The 20,881-nt window shown below is 38.1% G+C and overlaps 1 protein-coding gene across 1 annotated transcript in view; it reads right to left on the bottom strand.

Moving 5' to 3' along the window:
- EXOC4 (exocyst complex component 4) overlaps positions 1 to 20,881 on the bottom strand; it is a gene marked incomplete at both ends in the record, with an annotated part of 858,131 nt that overhangs the window by 136,284 nt on the left and 700,966 nt on the right. Inside the window, one exon of the mRNA XM_080701126.1 lies at positions 8,021 to 8,176. Within this exon, the coding sequence (XP_080557252.1) occupies positions 8,021 to 8,176 (156 nt within the window). The remainder of the gene's footprint in view (positions 1 to 8,020; positions 8,177 to 20,881) is intronic.

Below are 20,881 nucleotides of genomic sequence, written 5' to 3'. Positions count from 1 at the left end.
CGTACCCTAGCTCCTAGACAACCCTTTCCTATCTCTTTTAACCCCCCCCTTCTCTCCTGTTAATGACATTTCCAGGAAACAGGGCTGTCTTTTATCAGTGGAAACTTCTAGATCTCAAAAGGATAAATATACACATATATGTGACAGGTGCAAAGACAATGGGCCCGAGAGCCCGCTTGCGGCTTCTTTGGAAACAAAAGGATATTTGCTGTTTTTCTTTTTCTATTAAAGCCCTGGCTTGACCTAGTTTTTTTCCCTTTTATTCAAAGTTAAACCTGGAAATAATACATTTTTATTTTTTAGTTAAAAAGCAAGAATAGAAAAGAGCTTCATTTAATAATGAAGGGAATATCACCTTTATTCAATGCAAAGGGCACTGGATTCTACATTCATCTGAGTGCCAAATAGCCCTCTAAGCTTTAAAGCCTAATTATAGGAGGAGAGTGTGACTTTCCAGTCCTTTTGGCTTGTCCCCCATTCTCCTGTGGTCTAATGTGCTAAAGCGATGCTCGCCGTCAATGCTACCACAATGGAATATCAATGAAGAGCATCGTCTCCTATCTCCTGGCTTTCAGCTTCTCATCAGGATCGAGGATGTGACAGGTTAAAAGGAAACAATCAACCACATACAAAACAAAATAGACCTGCAAACTTATTTCTTCTTTGTGAAGGCAAATACAATTTGTTTTTCAACCTATGTCTACACGTGAAAACATAGACCAATCTCTCAGGCATGTTCAGCAAAAGAGACGAGACACTTCAATTAAATGCATGCAAAATTTGAAGACGGGCAAGACCAAGCTATTAAATTATGCTGATATAAATCAGGAGAGTGGTTACTTTGAGGGGAGCGCTTTTGGGGACACTAGAACAATTCCATATTTTGAACTGGGAGGTGGTTGCATGGGTATAATCAAATGTAATATTTCATTGAGATAGCCATTTAAAATTATTCTTTACTTCATGTAGATTGCACCAAGAGAGTTAAGAAATATTTGTATAATATTTGTTTTTCCCTCAAGTTTAAGATTGAAAGTGATACAATTCAGTGGGCAGAACAAGAGGAAAGAAAGGCAAGACCTTAATTCTAGCTTTTTTTTTTTTTTTTTTTTTTTTTGTGGTACTGGGGTTCCTGGAAGCCCTTCTACCTCCTGGCTACACTCCCAGACCTATTTTATATTTTTGAAACGGGGTCTCTTAAGCCAGCGCGGCTGGCTTCGAACCTGCGCGATCCTCCTGTCTCCGCCTCCCAAGCGCAGGGATTACAAGCGTGCGCCACCATGCCCGGCAATTCTAGCTCTTTTAAGCACAGATTTAGGTGGACAAAGCCATCTCTTATAGTCAGCATTCTCCCCTTAGGAATAGAGCTACAGAAAGTTTCCTTTAACTCTAAGTTGTTGAAGGTAACTAATACAACTGGACCAAAAAAAAAAAAAAAAAAAAAAAACATTTGCAAGCACAAGACAGACGTCTAATAATAAGCTTAGAAGCAACAATAAGAAAACACACATTCACTTAACCTGCACATTTGGGAAAGAACTAGTTAACTTCCAGAAATTGCTTCTAGCAGCTAGTAAGGCTAGTGGGTAAGACTAAGTGAGTACACTTAAAGGAAAGGAATAGGATTATGCTCACTCAGGCCTCTTCACATGTGCCAGAAGGATGTGTCAGTAATTCTGTGAAAGAACAGAGCTCTGTGTACTGAATTCTGTCTTAAGATGAATTTGATTAATTCTACTCAGGTCTCTGATTGACCAATCTCTCAGTCTGTCTTTGCATGCCCAGACAGAAAAAGTCATGGGGATATACTCTATTGCTAAAGCCATGATAATATGGTCTAAATAAAGGGAATAAAAAGCACAGTAGTGCAAAAGAATTTTAGAGTTTATAATTTATGACAGATGCTGAGAAATATTCAGCTCCAAGTTTTAGAGAAAAACATCTCTCTGACTTTTTGTATAAGTAAAGATTTATTAAACAAGATACACAATAATAAATAATAAATTGGACTTATTAAAACTTTAAAGACCTTGTTTAATAAGAGATACCATTAAGAGAGTAAAAGGGCATCCTAAAAAGTGGGAGAAGACTGATCTATCTACAGGAAAGGAATTTCCATCTGATAAATGAAGAGCTAAAGAGTTTCCATATGATATATAAAAAACTCCTTTTCCTAGGCAAAAGGCAATCCAATTAAAAATAGGCAACAGATCTGAAAAAATGCATTATGAAAGAGGGTGTTCAAATGGCCAACAAATACATGAAAATACACTGAGAGTTGCTCAATGTCATCTTCTTAAAAAAAATTTTATTGGTGTATTGTTATCATATATCTTAATGGGATAAAAGACTTGTGGAGACATACATGTACACATCCCCCAATTAGCCCTTACCCAATCCCCACTCTATTCCCTCCCATACCTCCTACCCATGGCTGGCTTAGTGATTGACTTTGATATGTTTGTTTAAGTACATTATGTGCTTTAGAGACTTTCCCTCTGTCCCCCTCCCAATGTCATCATTCGTGAGAGAAATGTATATTGAAGGACAATGAGACATCTCTCCACACCTCCTTGAGTGGCTACAATTTAAAGATGGAAAAATCTCAGACATTGATAAGAGCTAGAGTAACTGAACCTCTCAACATATCTCTGTGAGAATGTAAACTCTTACGACCACTCAGAAAACTGTTTTGACAGTGTGAACTAAAATTCAACATTTGTGTACATGATCACCCAGCAGTTGTATTCCTAGCATATCCCCACAGAAATGCACATATACAGTTATCAAAAGAACAGAATATTCACAGTGGCACTATTTGAAATTGCTCTAAAATAAAAGCTACCAGATGCGCACTAGTAAAATAAAAAAGTATACACACTTGTGTATATACACACATTCACATGGATATGTATATCACACAGACTTACATACACATAATAAAATATATTTTAAAAATCCGTAGCGCTGACTTCAATTTTTTAAAAAAAGATACAGAAAAGTGGTCTAACTGGGCCATATGGTGGTTCCATTCTTAATTTTATGAGGACCCTCCATATAACAGTTCAAATAATGCTCTGTTCATATATGAAGGTATCACTATTTATCACTACTAATCTCACTACCATACACAATGGAGGGCAGGGGCGGGTAGTTGGGTGGGATTAAGAGAAAAAAACACCAAGTGCTAGGTGTTTGTATGCCTTTGAGCCTTTCTAGGTTGTATAACTGCAATATACCAATAAAACTATAAAAATAAAAAGAAATATGAACATTAGAGGCACAGAAAAATAATCTGATTAACCAGGAGGCTTGGAATTAAATATTTAACCCTATATTTTAAGCAAACAAAACCAAATTATATACATACATATGTATATATATATATATCAAATTATACATATTGAGTTGTTATTTAAGAATCTATAATGTGTAAAATAGTGAAATATTTAGCATCATGAGAACCTATACACAATATGAATGGATTTTGCCAACATAACATGGAACATAAGAAGCCAGTCATAAGAGAGTACATAACTACACGATGCTACTTATATAAAGCAAATGAAACTAGCCTGAGTGGTTTGAAGTCAGGCAATGGTAGCTGCTGGGCGGCCAGGGAGCAGGCAGAGGGCCTCAGCTGCCATGTTCCATTTCTTGCTGCTAATGCTCCGTTTCTTTCTGGGTGTTGGTTATACAAGTGAGAAGTACGGAAACTGTGCCCTTGATATGTGTACATTCTATACAGCTATTGTTCCTCATTAAACACTATTTGCAATAAATATTTGATGAAAAGTAAACCACAGGTAATATAAGAAGAGATGGAAATTCTAAGAGGATCCTAAGTAAATGTGGGCAATGCTTCTCATGGGCTCAGCAGCACGCTGCGTATGCCAAGGGAACGATGATAACCCTGAAGAACTGTGAGTAGATGTTTCTAAACCTGACACCCAGAGAAGAAAAAGAATGAAAAGACGGAACAGAGCGTTCGAAGAACTGAGACAATTAAAGGCGTTATAACGGCTGCAAAATTGGATTGTCAGGAGAAGAAGAAAGTGGGCGTGGAAGTACTTTTGCTCCAAAAATAATACCTGACAATTTCCTAAAACTAGCGACAGATATGATACAGCAGATCCAGGAACCTCCGAGAATAGCAATAATTCTACATCTAGGAACATTCTATCTGAACTACATAAAATCAAAGATGATAAGCAAACAAAGAAACAAACAAAAAGGCTAGGGGAGCTGGGCGTGGTGCACGCCTATAATCCCAGGACTTGGGAGGCGGAGACAGGAGGATGGCAGGTTTGAGGGCAGTCTTAGCAAGTAGTGAGACTCTCAAGAACTGAGTGAATACATAAGAATAAAATAGTTTGGGCTGGGGGGCGTAGCTTAGAGGTAGAATGCGTCTGGGTTCAATCCCTAATAACACACACACACACAAAAAAAAAAAAAAAAACAGAAAAAAATGACCTTACTTATAGAGGAACAAGGATATGAATTACATCACATTTCTCTTTATAAATCACATAAGCAGGGTGGGAGTAGAGAGTGAATACTTACCGTGTTCAGAGGAAAAAAATAACATCAACTGTGATAGTTAATTAGATGTATCAACTTGACTGAACTAAGGGAGGCCCAGATAGCTGGTAAAATTTTAATTCTGGTTTGTCTATGAGGGTGTTTCTAAGAGAGGTGAGCATTTTAATCACTGGTATCGTCCAATCTCTTGATGGCGTGAACAGAACAAAAGGTGGAGAGAGAATTCACCCTTCCCTTTTCTTAAGCTGGGATGTCCATTTTCTGTCCATATATACCAGAGCTCCCAGTTTTGAGATTCTAGGAGTCACACTTAGCCCTCCCCCCACTCCTGGTTCGCCAGACTGCCAACAACAGATGGTAGGTCTTTTGGGCCTCCATAACGGCACAAGTCAATCCCATAACAAATGCATTTATCCTTTGGAACTCAATGAGACTCTGTTTCAAAAATAAAGAATAAAAATACAAGTTTGGGGGTGTTGCTTGGAGGTAGTATGCCCCTGGATTCCATTCCCAGTACCACACACACAAGAAAAGTATTTATCTATGTATCAGGCCTACGGTTTTTGTTTCTCTGGAGAACGCTGACACCAACTTAAGTTTCTGTACTCAACAAAATAATCTTTCAAAAGTTAAGGAAAAATACTTTTTTCAGACAAACAAAAATTGAGGGAATTTGTTGCCAGTAAACCTGCCTTGCTTGAAATGTTGAAGAGGAAGTCTCTTAGAAAAAAATGTTATAACACAGGTCACAAACTTGTATATGAAGGAAGGATATACATTAGGTAGAGAATAAATAAAAACAAAAATGAGGTATTTTTATTCTTAGTTGATTTAACAGGTACTAGTTTGTTCAAAATAATAGCAACATTATAATTATTGATTATAGGTTAAGAATCATAATGGAAAGGTCTCTAATTTTATAAAGGACAAGAGGGAGGAATTGTACTTATATTACCTCTGTAGTGAAGGAGTTTTATTTGAAAGTGGTCTTGAATTAGTTGCAAATGCATATGGCAAATGCAAGAAGTAAAATATATATATATAATTGGCATGCTAAGAATGGAGGGAAAAACCAGAATCATACAAAATACTCAATTAAAATGAGAGAGAACAGAAAAGCACAATATATAAACGAGTGAATCACAAGATATACTTCATTAAAATTAAAACCTTCTGCTCTACAAAAGACGCTGTGAAGAGAATGACAAGACAGGCCACAGACTGGGAGAAAATATTTGCAAAGTGCATATTAGGTAAGAAACTGGTATCTAAAATATACAAAGAACTAAAACTGAATAGCAAGAAAACACATAACCTAATTAAAAAGCTGACAAAAGATCTGTACAGACACCTTACCAAAGAAGATATACAGATGACAGTTAGTCATATGAAAAGATGCTCAGCTTTGCATGCCATTAGAGAACTGCAAATTAAAATGCTACTACAAAAAAAAATCTGCAAATTAAAGCAACCACTATATCCTCACTAGAACGGACAAAATCCCAAATGCTGGTAACTCCAAATGCTGACACGGACCTGGGGCATAGGAGCTTGTATTTATGCTCATAGTAATGCAAAATGGACCGTGGAGGAGCGTTTGGTCATTATTTTTACAAAATTAAATATATTGTTACTATATGATCTGGCAATTGCATTCCTTGGTATGTGCTCAAATTAGTTGAAAACTTCCATTTACAAAGACCCGGACATTCATGTTTACAGCAGATTTATTCATAAATACACAAAACTTGACAGCAACCAGGATGCCCTTCTGTAGATGAATGGATATGCAAACTGTAATAAGTTCAGAAAATGGAAAGTTCTTCAGAGATTAAAGAAATGAGCTACAGAGACACAAAAGGACAGAAGAAATTTAAATGTGAGGTGCTAAGCAAAAGCAGCCAGTGTAAAAAGGCAGCATCTGTATAATTCCAAGTACATAACACCGGAAATGGGAAAACTAAAACTACAGAGAAGGTAAAAAGATCAGTGGCTTCAGGTTCAGAGGGAACAGGAAGAGCACGATGGCTGTTTAGTGTGGTGAGAAGATTCATAAAGATGCTGGAACGATGGATGTATTACTTACCTATTTCACATCCATAGCATATACAACACAAGGAGTAATCCCTACTGTAAACTAGAGACTTGAGTTAATAATATTGCTTGAGCATTATGTAACCGGTTGTGGCAAACATAACACATGAAAACTAGTCCCTATGAACAGGGAAAACTGGGGTGAGTGGTGGGTGGAGGAGGACACACAGAAACTATACTTTTTGCTCAATTTTTTACGTAAACCTAAATAAAATTGCTCCTCCAAAATGAAGTATTTAAAAATGTGCACAATAAAGATGAAAAAAAAAAACCAAATAGGAAGGTTTTATGTTGAGTTATGTGTAAACTGTGTACCAGGATTTGGGGAAAGTTTAAAATGATACTATAGAAAATTTTGATAATAAATGTTGGTCAAATCTGGATGGTGCTATAGCATATGAATATGGTTAACCTTGGGAGAACTAAAGAGCTATTTATCTATAGTTATAATCCACATTGTGTGTGTGTGTGTGTGTGTGTGTGTGTGTGTGCGCGCGCGCGTGTGTATGGGGGGGGAGAGGAAGGAGAGAGAGAAGTCCATAGTTCTAGGATAAATTAGAAGTAACAGATTGGCCATTACTTCTTTTCTTCCTTTGTAGGTCTTTGCTTCTTTAGAGCACTTTTATTCTATTTACATCTATTCATTCAATTGGATAAGCAAAAGACAATAAAAACGAACCCAATTTTAACTGGACAAAGTATTGCCACCGTCACTTATCTACTTTTCCACAAATCCAAGACAACAAGAGGTGAGATTTTTCACTGTGGCAAGCCAACCGTGTGAAAACGAATAGCTCCATCAAATTCCACTGCTAAGTAAATAAGTTAAATTGTGCAAAGGTAAACGTTGGATGATACAGTTGAGAGACTTTACTTTTGTCTAAGTAGATAACAATTAGAGATAATACCACCTCGGTGAGTCAACTTGGGAAGCACATTTGTATTTTCTGGAAAATCTAAGCATTGGAGCTATAAATTAATGAATACATTAAGAACAGCTGTTAACATACTCTGTGAGCAGGAACTTTATCCTATTGTCAGGTCTGTAGGCCCATAGGGTCAATACAGCTTTGCTGAACAAATGAATGAATGAACAAATGAATTATATTTTTCTTGTAAGTGGGAAGAATGACATGAACATTAAAAATATTTTAATCAGATTTAGCAGTGCTCCAAATTTGATTCACAGCAATCCCTCCCTTCCAATGGGTTGATCTCAAGGCACATTTGCACGGGAAATGAAGTGAGACAGAATGAAACCAGATTGCTAAATTCAAGCAATTGCTGCTTGATCTTTAAAATTGGCCAAGATTTCATGTAAGAAAGAATTAACAAGTGTGCTTTTCCTCCCTGTGTCTAGTATAAGGTAGGAAATAGACCTCACCTTATGAAATCTTCTTCCTCTTCCCTCTTTGGCCTCAGCTGTTTGGGCTGAGCCATGTTAGTCCAGTTCGGCAGTGACTTCAAGAGTCTGCTGATATCATCGTCTTTTGCCCAAGATGCGCTGATGACAAGTTTTTCTTCTGACTGGACAATGCCCCTAAAAACAGCCAATAAAAAGAGACACTTTAGCACAAGGCGTGGTGTTCAGTTAGTACTTTTCATCTACCTTCACTGCAGAAAAAATACACTATTCTCTCCTATGTGGAAGCTAGAGAGAAAATAGGAAGGAAAAGGGACATTAGATAAAAAAGAGAGAGATCAGTAGAATGGGGGCGGGGGTGGGGGAGGGAGGTGGGGAGAAGAAAAAGGAGAACTGTGGGAGGAAACAGTTCAAATAATGCTATGTCAGTACATGAAGATTCCTCTACCAATCTCACTAACGTGTATGGGGAGGGAGGAGATGGGAGCAGGATGGGACGGGATGGGACGAGAAGTATAAGTGCTGTGTGCATGGTATGTTTATATCACTTTGAACCTCACTATGATATACAATTATGATGTACTAATGAAAGTATGAAAATATCATACCCATCTCCCTTATTAACATAATTCATTATCTGGGTGGGAAACACTGGCATCCATTAATAGATCACAATACTGGGAAACAATTTCTTGTCTTCATTCTTATTTCTTAATTGTTGAGTAACTGTAGAAGCTGATTATACTAATTAGTCCTTCTTATCATAGATAATCCCTTAGGATAAATAAAAGGGTGTAGGTTTGGGGGGGTTCTTTCAAGAAAGTGTTAAATAAATAAAAAGTGGAGGAAGATGGCAACCAAGTAAAGCAGTGTCTACAAGTACTGCTGACACTTCATCTCCATAGCTTCAAAAATAACACCTTACATAGCCAGAAAATACTATTAGTAGAGAAATAAAAACTATAAGTACAAGGGACAGAGAAAAATAAAACTAGAAGAACAACCAGAGAGCGGAAAAGAAACTTGCCTGCCTCGTGGCGGCAGCTGGTACACCAGCGCCATCCTGCCTCACAGATCCAGATTCCAGGGAAAAAGGAACACAAGAAGCTGAAGTAACCAGCTGCAGTCCAGTTGGTTGTAATTCAGCAGTTCTTTCAGCACAAAGACTGGCTAAAATTTCCAGCGCCCAAGCCCATCATGCTTTCTAGGGATTCAGAGCAGGGCTCAAAACCATAAAAGAAATACACCAGCCTCATGGCCGAGGGCGTGGTGGCAGCACCATATTGCCAGCAGGGGCGGTGAGACCACCATGCCTGAGAGAGCTCCAGCCCAGCATGTACCACAATCATAAGTGAAATTGTGGACCCTACAGGAGAAATCCCAGCACTGAACCCTGAGAGACTCACGCAGCTTTGACAAACTCCCTGGGTCTGAAATCCTGCAGTTCAACCCAGTGAAAGAGTAGGGGTGACAGAAATTATTACACCTTAGGCACAGTTTCCCAAAGGAAAATGCCCATCCCAGTGCTCTCAGGGTCTTGCACAGCTGTGACTAACTCCCTGGGTCTGAGACATTGCAATAAAACCCGGGGAAAGAGTGGTGGAGGCTGAGATTACCACACCCTCTAGAGATCCAGAGCACAACAAGTGAAGTCCTGGTGATCTGGAGAAGAACCCAGAGAATGTGGGAATGGGATCTGCTGTTGATCATATGAGAAGCTCAGACAGACCCAGGCTCCGATAAGTGGAAAGTGTGGGGGGAGTCTTATGCTTAACACTAAACCCAAATGAGTAAGATCTCTGGGAACAACACAGACCTCCCAATTGTGGTGAAGAGGGAGAAGTCAGACTAGCCCAGCCCTAGCTGTGGAGAACTGAGACTCCTACATTGAGTTTGGTTTCAGAGGCATACACTACCAACAGAGGCAGGGAGAGACCTAGACTCCAAATCTGTGGAAAGTGTGGAGGGCGACCTTCACTCAATATTAAATCAGCCCCATTGATATTGACCAACTGCATAGACTGAGAAGACTCAGAGAACCAGACTCATAGAGGGAAAGGTGCCAGTGGCCCTTGGTATCTACACAGAGAGAGACTGCTGATTAGTCATTTATTTGTAGAGATGCATTAATTCGTTGTTGGGATTGTTTTGGTCTTTTCATTCTTTTTTTTTTTTTATGTGTGCCAGTGAATACCTGATTGTTTTTTTTTTCCTTTTTGGGGGGGAGCTGTGTGTGTGTGTATGTGTGTGTGTGTGTGTGTGTGTGTGTGTGTGTGTGTTTGTTTTGTTTTTTGTTTTATATTTGTTTTTTAATCCTCTTCCCAAATCCTCTCCCAAGCTTCTTCCCTTGTACATACCTACTCACACCGTTTCTTTTCTATCTTTTATCTTCTTTTTATTGCTCCCTTGTCTTGTATTAAATCCACTTCACTGTACCAGGGACTTTAGATTGGTTACTAGAATTCTACTACATTTGTACTATCTATAATCTCTAGTACATACTACCTTACCAAACTCATATAGTCACACTATTCGACCTTATCTGAGACCTTACCCTATTCTTCCGTTTACACTTTCACTTACGTCCTTACTCAAACTTCACTGTTGAATACAATACAACTTGCCCTTCAATATAAAAGCTGACACCTAGAGACTGAGAGAAATCTACCAAAAGCAAGTGGTACAAACTTCTGAAATAATGGGAAGGAGGAATAACAACAGAGAAATGAGCTCTCACAACTCCGCAATAACAGAATGTGATAAAAGAAATGCAGAGATCCGCAGAAGATCAAATCAGGAATGTAACTGTACAATAACACAGGATTTTAGAAAATAATTTAGAGAGAGTCTGAAAGAAATAAAGGATGTAATCACTGAAGTAAAGGCATTAATTCAAACTATAAACAATCAATTAGAAACATGGAATCTCAATCTCACACCTTGAAGATAATCACTCCAAAAATGAAAACATAGTTTATAAATTAGAAAAAACAATTTACAACAGGAACTGGGCACTGAAGAAATACAGGCTCATCTTAAGAGAGCCAACCTAAGAATAATAGGAATAGAGGAGTGAAAAGAAGGTGAAACCGAAGGGATCAACAATCTCTTCAAAGAATTAAAAGCAGAAAATTTTCCAAACATAGAACAAGAGGTCAACACACAGGTACAGGAAACTTATAGAACTCCCTTTAGACAAGATCAGAGAAAGCGTTCCCCAGGCCACATAATACTCAAAATGACCAATGTAGAAGCCAAGGAGAGAATATTAAAGGCAAAAAAAAAAAAAAAAAAAAAAGCCAAGTGACATTCAGAGGCAAACCAATTAGAATCACTCTAGACTTCCCAAACCAAGTCATGTAAGCCAGAAGGGCCTGGAGTAGCACATTCCAAACTCTGAAAGAAAACAATTTCCAGCCAAAAATTTCCTACCCAGCAAAACTTTCTTTCAAATTAGATGGGGAAATAAGAAGCTTCCATAACAAACAGAAACTGAATGAATTTATGTCTTCAAAACCAGCGCTATGAAAAATACTCAAATAGATTAACTACAAAGAAGAAATAAGTAATACATGCCAGAACCAGAGGAACAAGAATTTCTAAGCGGATAACTAAGCAAAAATGAACAGTCATTCAAACAAAAATAAAATATTAACATGTTAGGAATTAAAAATCATCTCTCAATAATCAAACTGAATGTAAATGGCCTCAACTCCCCCCCAAAAAAGATATAAAGTGGCAAAAACGGATTAAAAAATAGAATGCATCTATCTGCTGCTTGCAAGAAACACACCTTACAAGTAAAGATAGTAACAAACTTAAGGTAAAGGGCTGAGGCAAGGTAATCATAACAGAACTCAAAGGCAAGCAGGAGTAGCAACTATGATATCAGACAAGTTAGACTTCAAGCCCAAGCTTATTAGAAGAGACAAAGAAGGTCATATTTTATTGGTAAAAGGAACAATTCAGTAAGAGGAAGTAACAATAATCAACATTTATGCCCCAAACACAGGTGCAGCTACTTTCCTAAAACAAACTCTTTGTGACATTAAGTCACACATAAATCCCAATACAATAATACTGGGAGACTTCAACACCCCTCTCACACCATTAGACTGATCTTTCAGACAAAAGGTTAGTAAAGATGCCTCAGAACTAAAGAGCACCATTAATCAAATGGACCTGTTGGACACATATAGAATATTTCACTCAACTACAGTGGAGTTCACATTTGTCTCAGCTGGTTATAGAACCTTATCCAAAATAGATCACATCATGGGCCACAAAGTGAGCACTGGCAAATTCAAAAAATGTGACATACTTCCCTGTGTCTTTTTCAGACCATAATGGAATGAAACTAGAAATCAACTATAAGAAGACCCAGAGAAACAACATAAACATGTGGAGACTGAACACCTCACTTCTGAATAAGGAATGGGTCATAGAAGATGTAAGAGGTAAAATCAAGAAATATCTAGAAACAAATGAAAATAAAGATACAACATATCAAAACCCCTGGGACACTTTGAAGGCAGTGTTAAAAAGAAAATTTATACCAATGAGTGCTCACATAAAAAAAAAACCCATCAAATAAATAGCCCTAGAAAAACAGGAACAATCTAACCCCAAAGCCAGTAGAAGATAGAAAATTATTAAAATAAGAGTATAAATGAATGAAGTAGAGAATAAAATTATACAGAAAATTATCAAAACCAAAAGCTGATTTCTCAAAAAATTAACAAGATAGATAAACCACTAGCCAACCTAACTAAAAAAAGAAAGAATCAACCCAAATTATGAAGATAAGAGATGAAAGAGATGTTACTACTGACAGTGTAGAAATCCAGAGGATTATCAGAAACTACTTTGAAAAACTATACTCCAACAAAATGGAAAATCTGGAGGAAACTGACAACTTTCTAGATAAATACAACCTTCCTAAACTGAGTCAAGAAGATATAGAAAATTTAAACCAACTAATAACAATCAAAGAGATTGAGACAGCAATAAAGAGCTTACCATCAAAAAAAAAAAAAAAAAAAAAAAAAAAAGCTCAGGACCAGATGGTTTCCCAAGTGAATTCTATAAAACCTTTATAGAAGAGCTAATAGCAATACTCCTCAATCTATTTTGTGAAATAGAAAAAAACAGAACTCTCCCAAATACAATCTATAAAGCCAATATCACATTAACATCAAAACCAAATAAAGAGAGTTAAGGAAAGATAACTACAGGCCTATATCTTTGATGAATTTGGTGCAAAACTGCTAAACAAAATGCTAGCAACACACATTCAGAACACATAAAGAAAATCATACATCATGACCAGGTAGGGTTCATCCCAGGGATGCAAGGCTGGTTCAACATACAAAAATAGATCCATGTAATTTATCATATAAACAGAACCAAAGACAAAAATCACATGATCATTTCAATAGATGCTGAAAAAGCATTTGATAAAATCCAACATCCATTTATGATAAAAGCACTGCAGAGAATTGGTATAGAAGGAACATATCTCAACATAATAAAGGCAATCTACAATAAGCCCACAGCCAACATCATATTAAATGGGGGAAAACTTTAAGAGTTCCCCCTAAAAACAGGAACAAGACAAGGATGTCCATTATCACCACTTCTCTTCAATATAGTCCTTGAGACTCTAGCCAGAGCAATAAGGCAAGAAAAGGAAATCAAAGGAGTACAAATAGAGAAAGAAGAACTCAACTTTCACTATTTGCAGATGACATAATACTATATTTAGAAAACCCAACAAACTCAACCAAAAGGCTCATAGAACTGATCAACAAATTCAGCAAAGTGTATCAATAGAAAAGCAATCTTAAGAAATCAGAAGCTTTTCTGTACACCGACCATAAATCCACTGAAAAAGAAATTCAGAAAACACTTCCACTCAGGATCTCCCACAAAAAATAAAATAATTAGGAATAAACTTAACCAAGGAGGTAAAAGATCTCTACAAAGAAAATTATAAAACACTGAAAAAAGAGATCGAAGAAGATCTTAGAAGATGGAAAGATCTTCCATGTTCATGGATAGGCAGAATAAATATCATTAAATGGCCATCCTTCCAAAAGTGATCTATAGACTCAACACAATGCCCATTAAATTACCAAGATCATTCTCCATAGACATAGAAAAATCAGTCCTTCAATTTATTTGGCACAACAAAAGCCCAGAATAGCCAAAGTAGTTCTCATTAACAAAAACCATGCAGGAGAAATCACAATACCTGACATTAAACTATACTACAAAGCCATTGTAATAGAAACAGCATGGTTACTGGCACAAAAACAGATACATAGACCAGTGGAGCAAAATAGAAGACCCAGAAACAACTCCACACACTTACAGCCAATTGATTTTTGACAAAGGGGCCAAAAATGTACACTGGAAAAAAGATAGCTTGTTCAACAAATGGTGTTGGCAAAACTGGTTAACCACATGCAGAAAATTGGAAATTAATCCCACTTTCTCACCCTGCACAAGAGTCAATTCAAGACGGATCAAAGACTTGGAAAGTAGACCAGAGACCTTGAGGCTCCTTGAAGAGGCCATAGGTCCAATACTGCAACACATAGGCACAGATATAAACTTTCTCAACAAGACCCCAAAGGCACAACAAACTAAAAGGTGAATCAATACATGGGATTGCATTAAACTGAAGAGCTTCTGTTCAGCAAAGGAAACTGTCAAGAACCTCAATCGAGAGCCAACAGAATGGGAGAAGATTTTGCCACCTACTCCTCTGATAGTGGACTAATATCTAGAATATACAGAGAATTCAAGAAACTCAACACTAAAAAAAATAATCCAATCAAAAAACCGGCAAGCGAACTAAAAAGACACTTCACAAAAGAAGAAATTCAAATGGCCAATAAATGTATGAAAAAATGCTCAACATCATTGGCAACCAGAGAGATGCAAATCAAAACTACCCTGAGATTTCACCTAACTCCAACTAGAATGGCAAACATCCAAAACACAAACAACAACAGGTGCTGGCGAGGATGTGGAGAAGTGGGAACTCTGAAACATTGTTGGTGGGACTGCAAAATAGTGCAACCACTTTGGAAAACAGTATGGAGAATCCTCAGAACAATGGGAACGAATTCACCATTCGATCTAGCAATACCACTTCTGGGTATCTACCCAAAGAAAGTAAACCAAACTACCAAACTAATGTATGTGTATCTATGTTCATAGCTGCACAATTCACCATTGCCAGACTATGGAACCAGCCAAGATGTTCATCAACAGATGAATGGATTACAAAACTGTGGGATATGTACACAATGGAATTTTACTCAGCCATAAAACACACACACACACACACACACACACACACACACACAATTGCAGCATTTACAGGGAAATGGATGGAACTGGAGGACATTATGCTAAGAGATTATTCAGTGGCAAAAAGTAAGAAATCGGATGCTTTCCCTAATATGTGAAAGCTAAGCTGAAATGGGTCATAGGAGGAATTCCAGGGGAAGAATAAGATCCTACAGAGGAGCAAATAAGACAACTTAATTGGGAATGGGAGGGGGGAAGAAGTAAACTCTTTTTTTTTTTTTAGGTGGTACTGGGGTTCCTGGAAACCCTTCTACCTCCAGGTTACACTCCCAGACCTATTTTTACACTTTTTTATTTGGAAACAGGGTCTCTTAAGCCAGCAAGGCTGGCTTTGAACCTGTGCGATCCTCCTGTCTCCGCCTCCCAAGCGTGGGGATTACAAGTGTGTGCCACCACGCCTGGCAAGAAGTAAACTCTTTAAAGTACACAATGTATTTATTCATATCATAGTCAACCAGTAAACCAAGCATGGGAGGAAGGGATGGGGAGAGAAGTAGGGTGGGAACTGGGTGGGGGCTGGCTGGGTGATGTGTGCATTTATGTCTACACAATTTTTTTTTTACCTCATGATTATGTATAAATATAATGCACCAATATAAAAATAAACAAAAAATAAAACTAGAAAAAATAAAAAGTGGAATGGCCATATTTAGAAAATGCTGCTAAATAGCAACATAAGTACTACCTAAAAGGTAACAGAGTATGACAAAAGGTTATTCTTTGACTTCTTGGTTTAAACTGTCAGTTACTTCTACTAAAAGGTATTTTTTGAACTATAGACATCCCTCTGTTCAAAGCAGACCTATCAACATAAAAAAAAAATCCTCTGCCCTAGATGTCAAGAAGAAAGTCTTTAATTATTGCTACATCCAGTGGGCTTTGGCTAGTGACCTGGAGTTGACAGCTTCAAGTCCTTTAATAAGGCCCATGGGTTCTACTAACACTGTCCTCAGCAGAATGTACCTGTAAATTCACCTTAGATGTTCAATTTCAAACTAATTAAAAAAGCTTCTCTTTCTGTCACCAGAACTGAATTCAATGGTCTAAAAATCTTCATCAGTAATACTCGCGACAGAAATGACATTTATTTGTGAAAGGAGTGCTAATTAGGTGGATACCCCTTCTTTCTGAAGAACAAGGACTCAAGAAAATTTCCTCCATCACAGGCAGAAATATCTTTGGGGATGCCATAATGGAATACTTTATGCATTTTCAGGTAAATACATATGGTATGTATGTGTGTGTGTGTGTGTGTATATATATATATATATATATATATATATATATATATATATATATATATATAGCTTCCTTGACCCAACAAATAATTTGATGTTTATCGATAAGAAATATTAAAGCCTATAAACCTTGACATGTGGTTGCCAGACTGAAAGTAACATAGTTTTATGTTATATGGAGTAATATTACCCTCGTTCTCTTAAAATAAGCTAGAATAAATTAGAAGACTGAGGATGATTTCTAGAATCCTTCTAACTTACTCTAAGCAAACATTTTCTATTACTAACTGATTAGAGATGTATAAATCTGACTAACCTCTTCCCTCTATTCTCTCAAATTGCTCTTTCAGGGGGACCTCTAGTCCCTCTTTTGTTATTTATTGCATCTTTTCTACAATACTAAAGAATTAACACAACAATCTAACTTTTACAATCGTTTATTTGCACTGCAGGGTGTGGCCTTATATGCAGATACCAGCAAAAGCCACGCCCTCTTGGCATCTGCATTATTGCAGTCCATAGGCAAAATCTCAACGTGAGAAATAAGCCCCGAGAAAAGGTGTGGTCGCTGGCCAAAAGCATTCTCCACTTTTAGATATTCTTGCATAACTATTATTCTTCTAGTATTCTTTTAACTCTCTATACGAATTGCTCCGGTGATGTGAGATCAGGACTATGAAAGAAATTGAGTCCGTGGAAATAAATTCTCTAATAATTTGTCTAAATGCCCTTGGCTCTGCTCAATAGTAATGAAAAAACTGGCCAGAACTCAGATGCTGTGATAAGCATTCCAGCTGCAGCAATCACAAATGGTCTCCGACCCTCATTCCTATCACTAACTTAGGTTAAGCCATTAACTCCCCCTCATTCCTATCACTAACTTGGGTTAAGCCATTAACTCCGGTAAGGTAGCTCAGTTTAAGGTAACTCTGTTTACCCTTGAGATCCTGCCTAGAGACAGAGAAGATAAAACTTTGTGTGTGACTTCGAAGCAATTTAGTTGATGAACAACTTAGTTGCCCAAATACAATAGAGCCAAGGAAAAAGATTGTTGACTTTTACGCCCAGTATGAGCATTCCCGGAGACAGAGAGACTGGCCGCATGGTTAGGAATGAATATGACAAAATAAAGGACAGACATTCTAAATATATATGTATGAAGGAAAGGAAATACCATAAGAGTAAGAAAAGCATTTTTGCATGAAGAAGAGCTTATCATAAGAACGTCCCAACTGGGAAAGAAAGGAATTATAAGGTTAGAAGCAGGTTGCAGAGGGTTTGTGACAGGGAAATGGATTATTAAAGATGAATAGGCTTTTAATAGGCTTGTTGTCTAAAGAAGAGTATTCAGCAGTTAAGGAAATACATCGGACAATTAAAACCAAGAACTTTGTGGTGTTGTTTGTGGTATTTTGTCTGCCAAACTGTGTTGTGAGTTTGCTTAAGCTTTCAGATTTAGAAGGTAAGATGCCAACACCTGAAGAAACCCTATCACATCCACCTGAATCACCACATCTCCCCACACTTGCTATATGAACTGAGCCTAAAAGATGGAAAGTTCCAAGAAAGTTAAAGAAGATTCCCCGAGAAGCCTCCAAGCCTTGGGCGTGCCTGTTTCTTCTGGGAGGTCGCCCTTTGGAACTGCTTATCTGCAAGACCTGGGAAAGAATCTGGAGTTAATCTCTCGAAGGCCAACAGCCAGCTGAAGGATTCGTTTTATTACCTTTGTTTACATGTCATTCACTATTATTTCACAGTGATTGCATTTACTCCCTTTTCTCTTATTATTAACTTTACTGGTGAAGGGTATAAATTTTGGGGGGTTTTTGTAATAAAGTGTCATTGGCTCAAGAAGCCTTTGTCCATATCAGATTCTTTCTAGAGAGCGCCGTCACTAGGAACTCTTAGTTCCCAGAAGGGAAAGAATTGCTGCAGAGAAGAGGCTGCAGTACTTCACTCTAATCCTTCCCCATCTTTGCTGAGGTTTTTGACCACGAATGGACTCGCGCCCCAACAGGACTGAGCCGGTCTGCAACACTTATAGAATGGTTCCACTTCAGATTTTGGATGGCCATTGCAGGTGGATGCTTCTTGCTTTTGCCTGCCTGCCTGCCTGCCTGCCTGCCTGCCTGCCTTCCTTCTTCCTTCCTTCCTTCCTGCCTGCCTGCCTGCCTGCCTGCCTGCCTGCCTGCCTGCCTGCCTTCTTGCCTTCCTGTCTTCCTTCCTTCCTTCCTTCCTTCCTTCCTTCCTTCCTTCCTTATTTCTCTCTTTCTTTCTTGTCTGGAGATGGAACCCAGGGGCATTCAGCCTCTGAGCTACAACCCCTGGCTTGTTTTTTATTCTTTATTTTGAAACAAGGCCTAAGTTGCAGAGGGCCTCATTAAGTAGGTGAGGCTGTCCGCGAACCGTGATCCTCTGGTCTCAGCCTCCCAAATCTGGGATTATAAGCGTGCGCCACCACGCCAGGCTTTGGCATTCATTTTATGTGTCTCTATTCAACCTCTCTCCATTTCCCTTAGTGGCTATTTAAAATGAAGAAACAAATAACAAAACTTTTTCCTCTTGTATCTCCTTACTGCCCATCAAGCCCCCATCCTTCCTATCTGACAGAGGAAAAAGGGGACTTATTAATGTTAAATATTCTGCCTCCCAACTACAACAGATACACATATTTCTTCTACTCAGGCTCTTGGGGGTATCCAGTTATTCCCTATTTTTCCTATATTTTTAGTATTTCTCTCTACAAAATATTCTTCAACTCCCTATGTTACTTAACAGAGAGAGAAAGAGAGAGAGAGAAAAGGAGGAGGAGGAGGAGGGGAAGGGGAGGAGGGGGAGGGGAGGAGGGGGAGGACGCTTCCTTTATCCAGCATTTCTCTCTACCAATGCTAATCCTCCTTCAGAGATACTCATCAGATAAGTGGCCTGAGAACCCAGAGGTTCCCTGGTTCTGCTCATGAATGGAACTGTTTCTTTCATAATGTTTGCACAGATAAGGCTCCCTCCCTCCCTGTCTTACAGGTTGAAATGTCTGTCCCTATATATCACCGTGGGCCTCTCCACTCCAACATGTGATTGTTTCTATGGAATTTAATTCCTCTTTCATTCATGGCTTCTAGAGCATTTTGTTTCTTCCTTTTGAGTTTGGTTAGAGTTTGTTTATTTACTTGAAATACTTTCAAAGCTATCAATTTTTATTTAGTTTGTGTATGCTAAGAGCAGGAAAAGGGCTTTTTAAAAATATACTTTTAATGGTACATTATAATTACACACCATACTGAGGTTCATAGTTATAGAAACACATGCACACAGCACTTGGTGTATTTCCCTCTGGATCCCACCCCCTCCTGCCTGTTCCCATACACATTGAGATGGGAATCAATAACTTCATATATGTACATAGCATTATTTGTTGTTGTTGTTGTTGTTTTCGGTACTAGGGATTGAACCCAAGGGTATTTTACCTCTGAGCGATACTCCAGACCTATTTTGTTTCTATTCTTTATTATGATGCAGGGTCTCACTAAGTTGCAGAGGGCCTCGCTAAGTGACTGGGCTGGGATTACAAGCATGCGCCACCATGCCTGGCACGCAGCATTATTTGAACTGTTTACTTCATCAAGTCTTCCTCTCCTCCTCCCCCATTCCCTCTAATTTCCCTTTATCTAGTCTACTGGCACATCTCCTTACTTCTCTGAAATCCCTTCTGTTTCCCAATTTCTCTCTATTTCCACATATGACAGAAAACATGACCCTTGACTTTCTGAGACCGACTAAGCTCACTTAGCACCACGCTCTCCAGTTCTGTTTTCCTGTAGATGACACAGTTTTGTTCTTCCTTATGCCTGAGTAAAATTCCATTGTGTGCATATGCCACAGTTCATAATCCCAAATGTCCACCAACAGATGAGTAGATTAGGAAAAGAGTTCTCTAAACCTATTTATTCCACATTCTTTACTCAAAAATCAATACCAATATGGGTTCTGGAACCAAAATTTCAGGGATATTGCTCCATCAACCCATGGCCATGTTTTAATCTTCGCACTCTAACTATTCTAAGGCATCTGATATTGTTTGTCATTCTTTTCTTGAATTATTATTCCTTTGCTTTCTATAACATTGTTCCCCCCCCGCCCCCCAATTTGATTCCTACCAGCCTAACTCCATTTTTAGACAAACTTATAGGTCTTTGCCGGGGTCTACAGGTTAAATTCTGTGTTCTACATTTTTTACTTGGGCACTCACATTTTTGCCCAACTGGAC

The sequence above is a fragment of the Muscardinus avellanarius genome (assembly GCF_963383645.1).
Source record: "Muscardinus avellanarius genome assembly, chromosome: 9".
In the NCBI taxonomy this organism is placed as follows: Eukaryota; Metazoa; Chordata; class Mammalia; order Rodentia; family Gliridae; genus Muscardinus; species Muscardinus avellanarius.
Note: the sequence above shows the minus strand (reverse complement) of the source record. Positions and strands in the feature narration are given on the sequence as shown.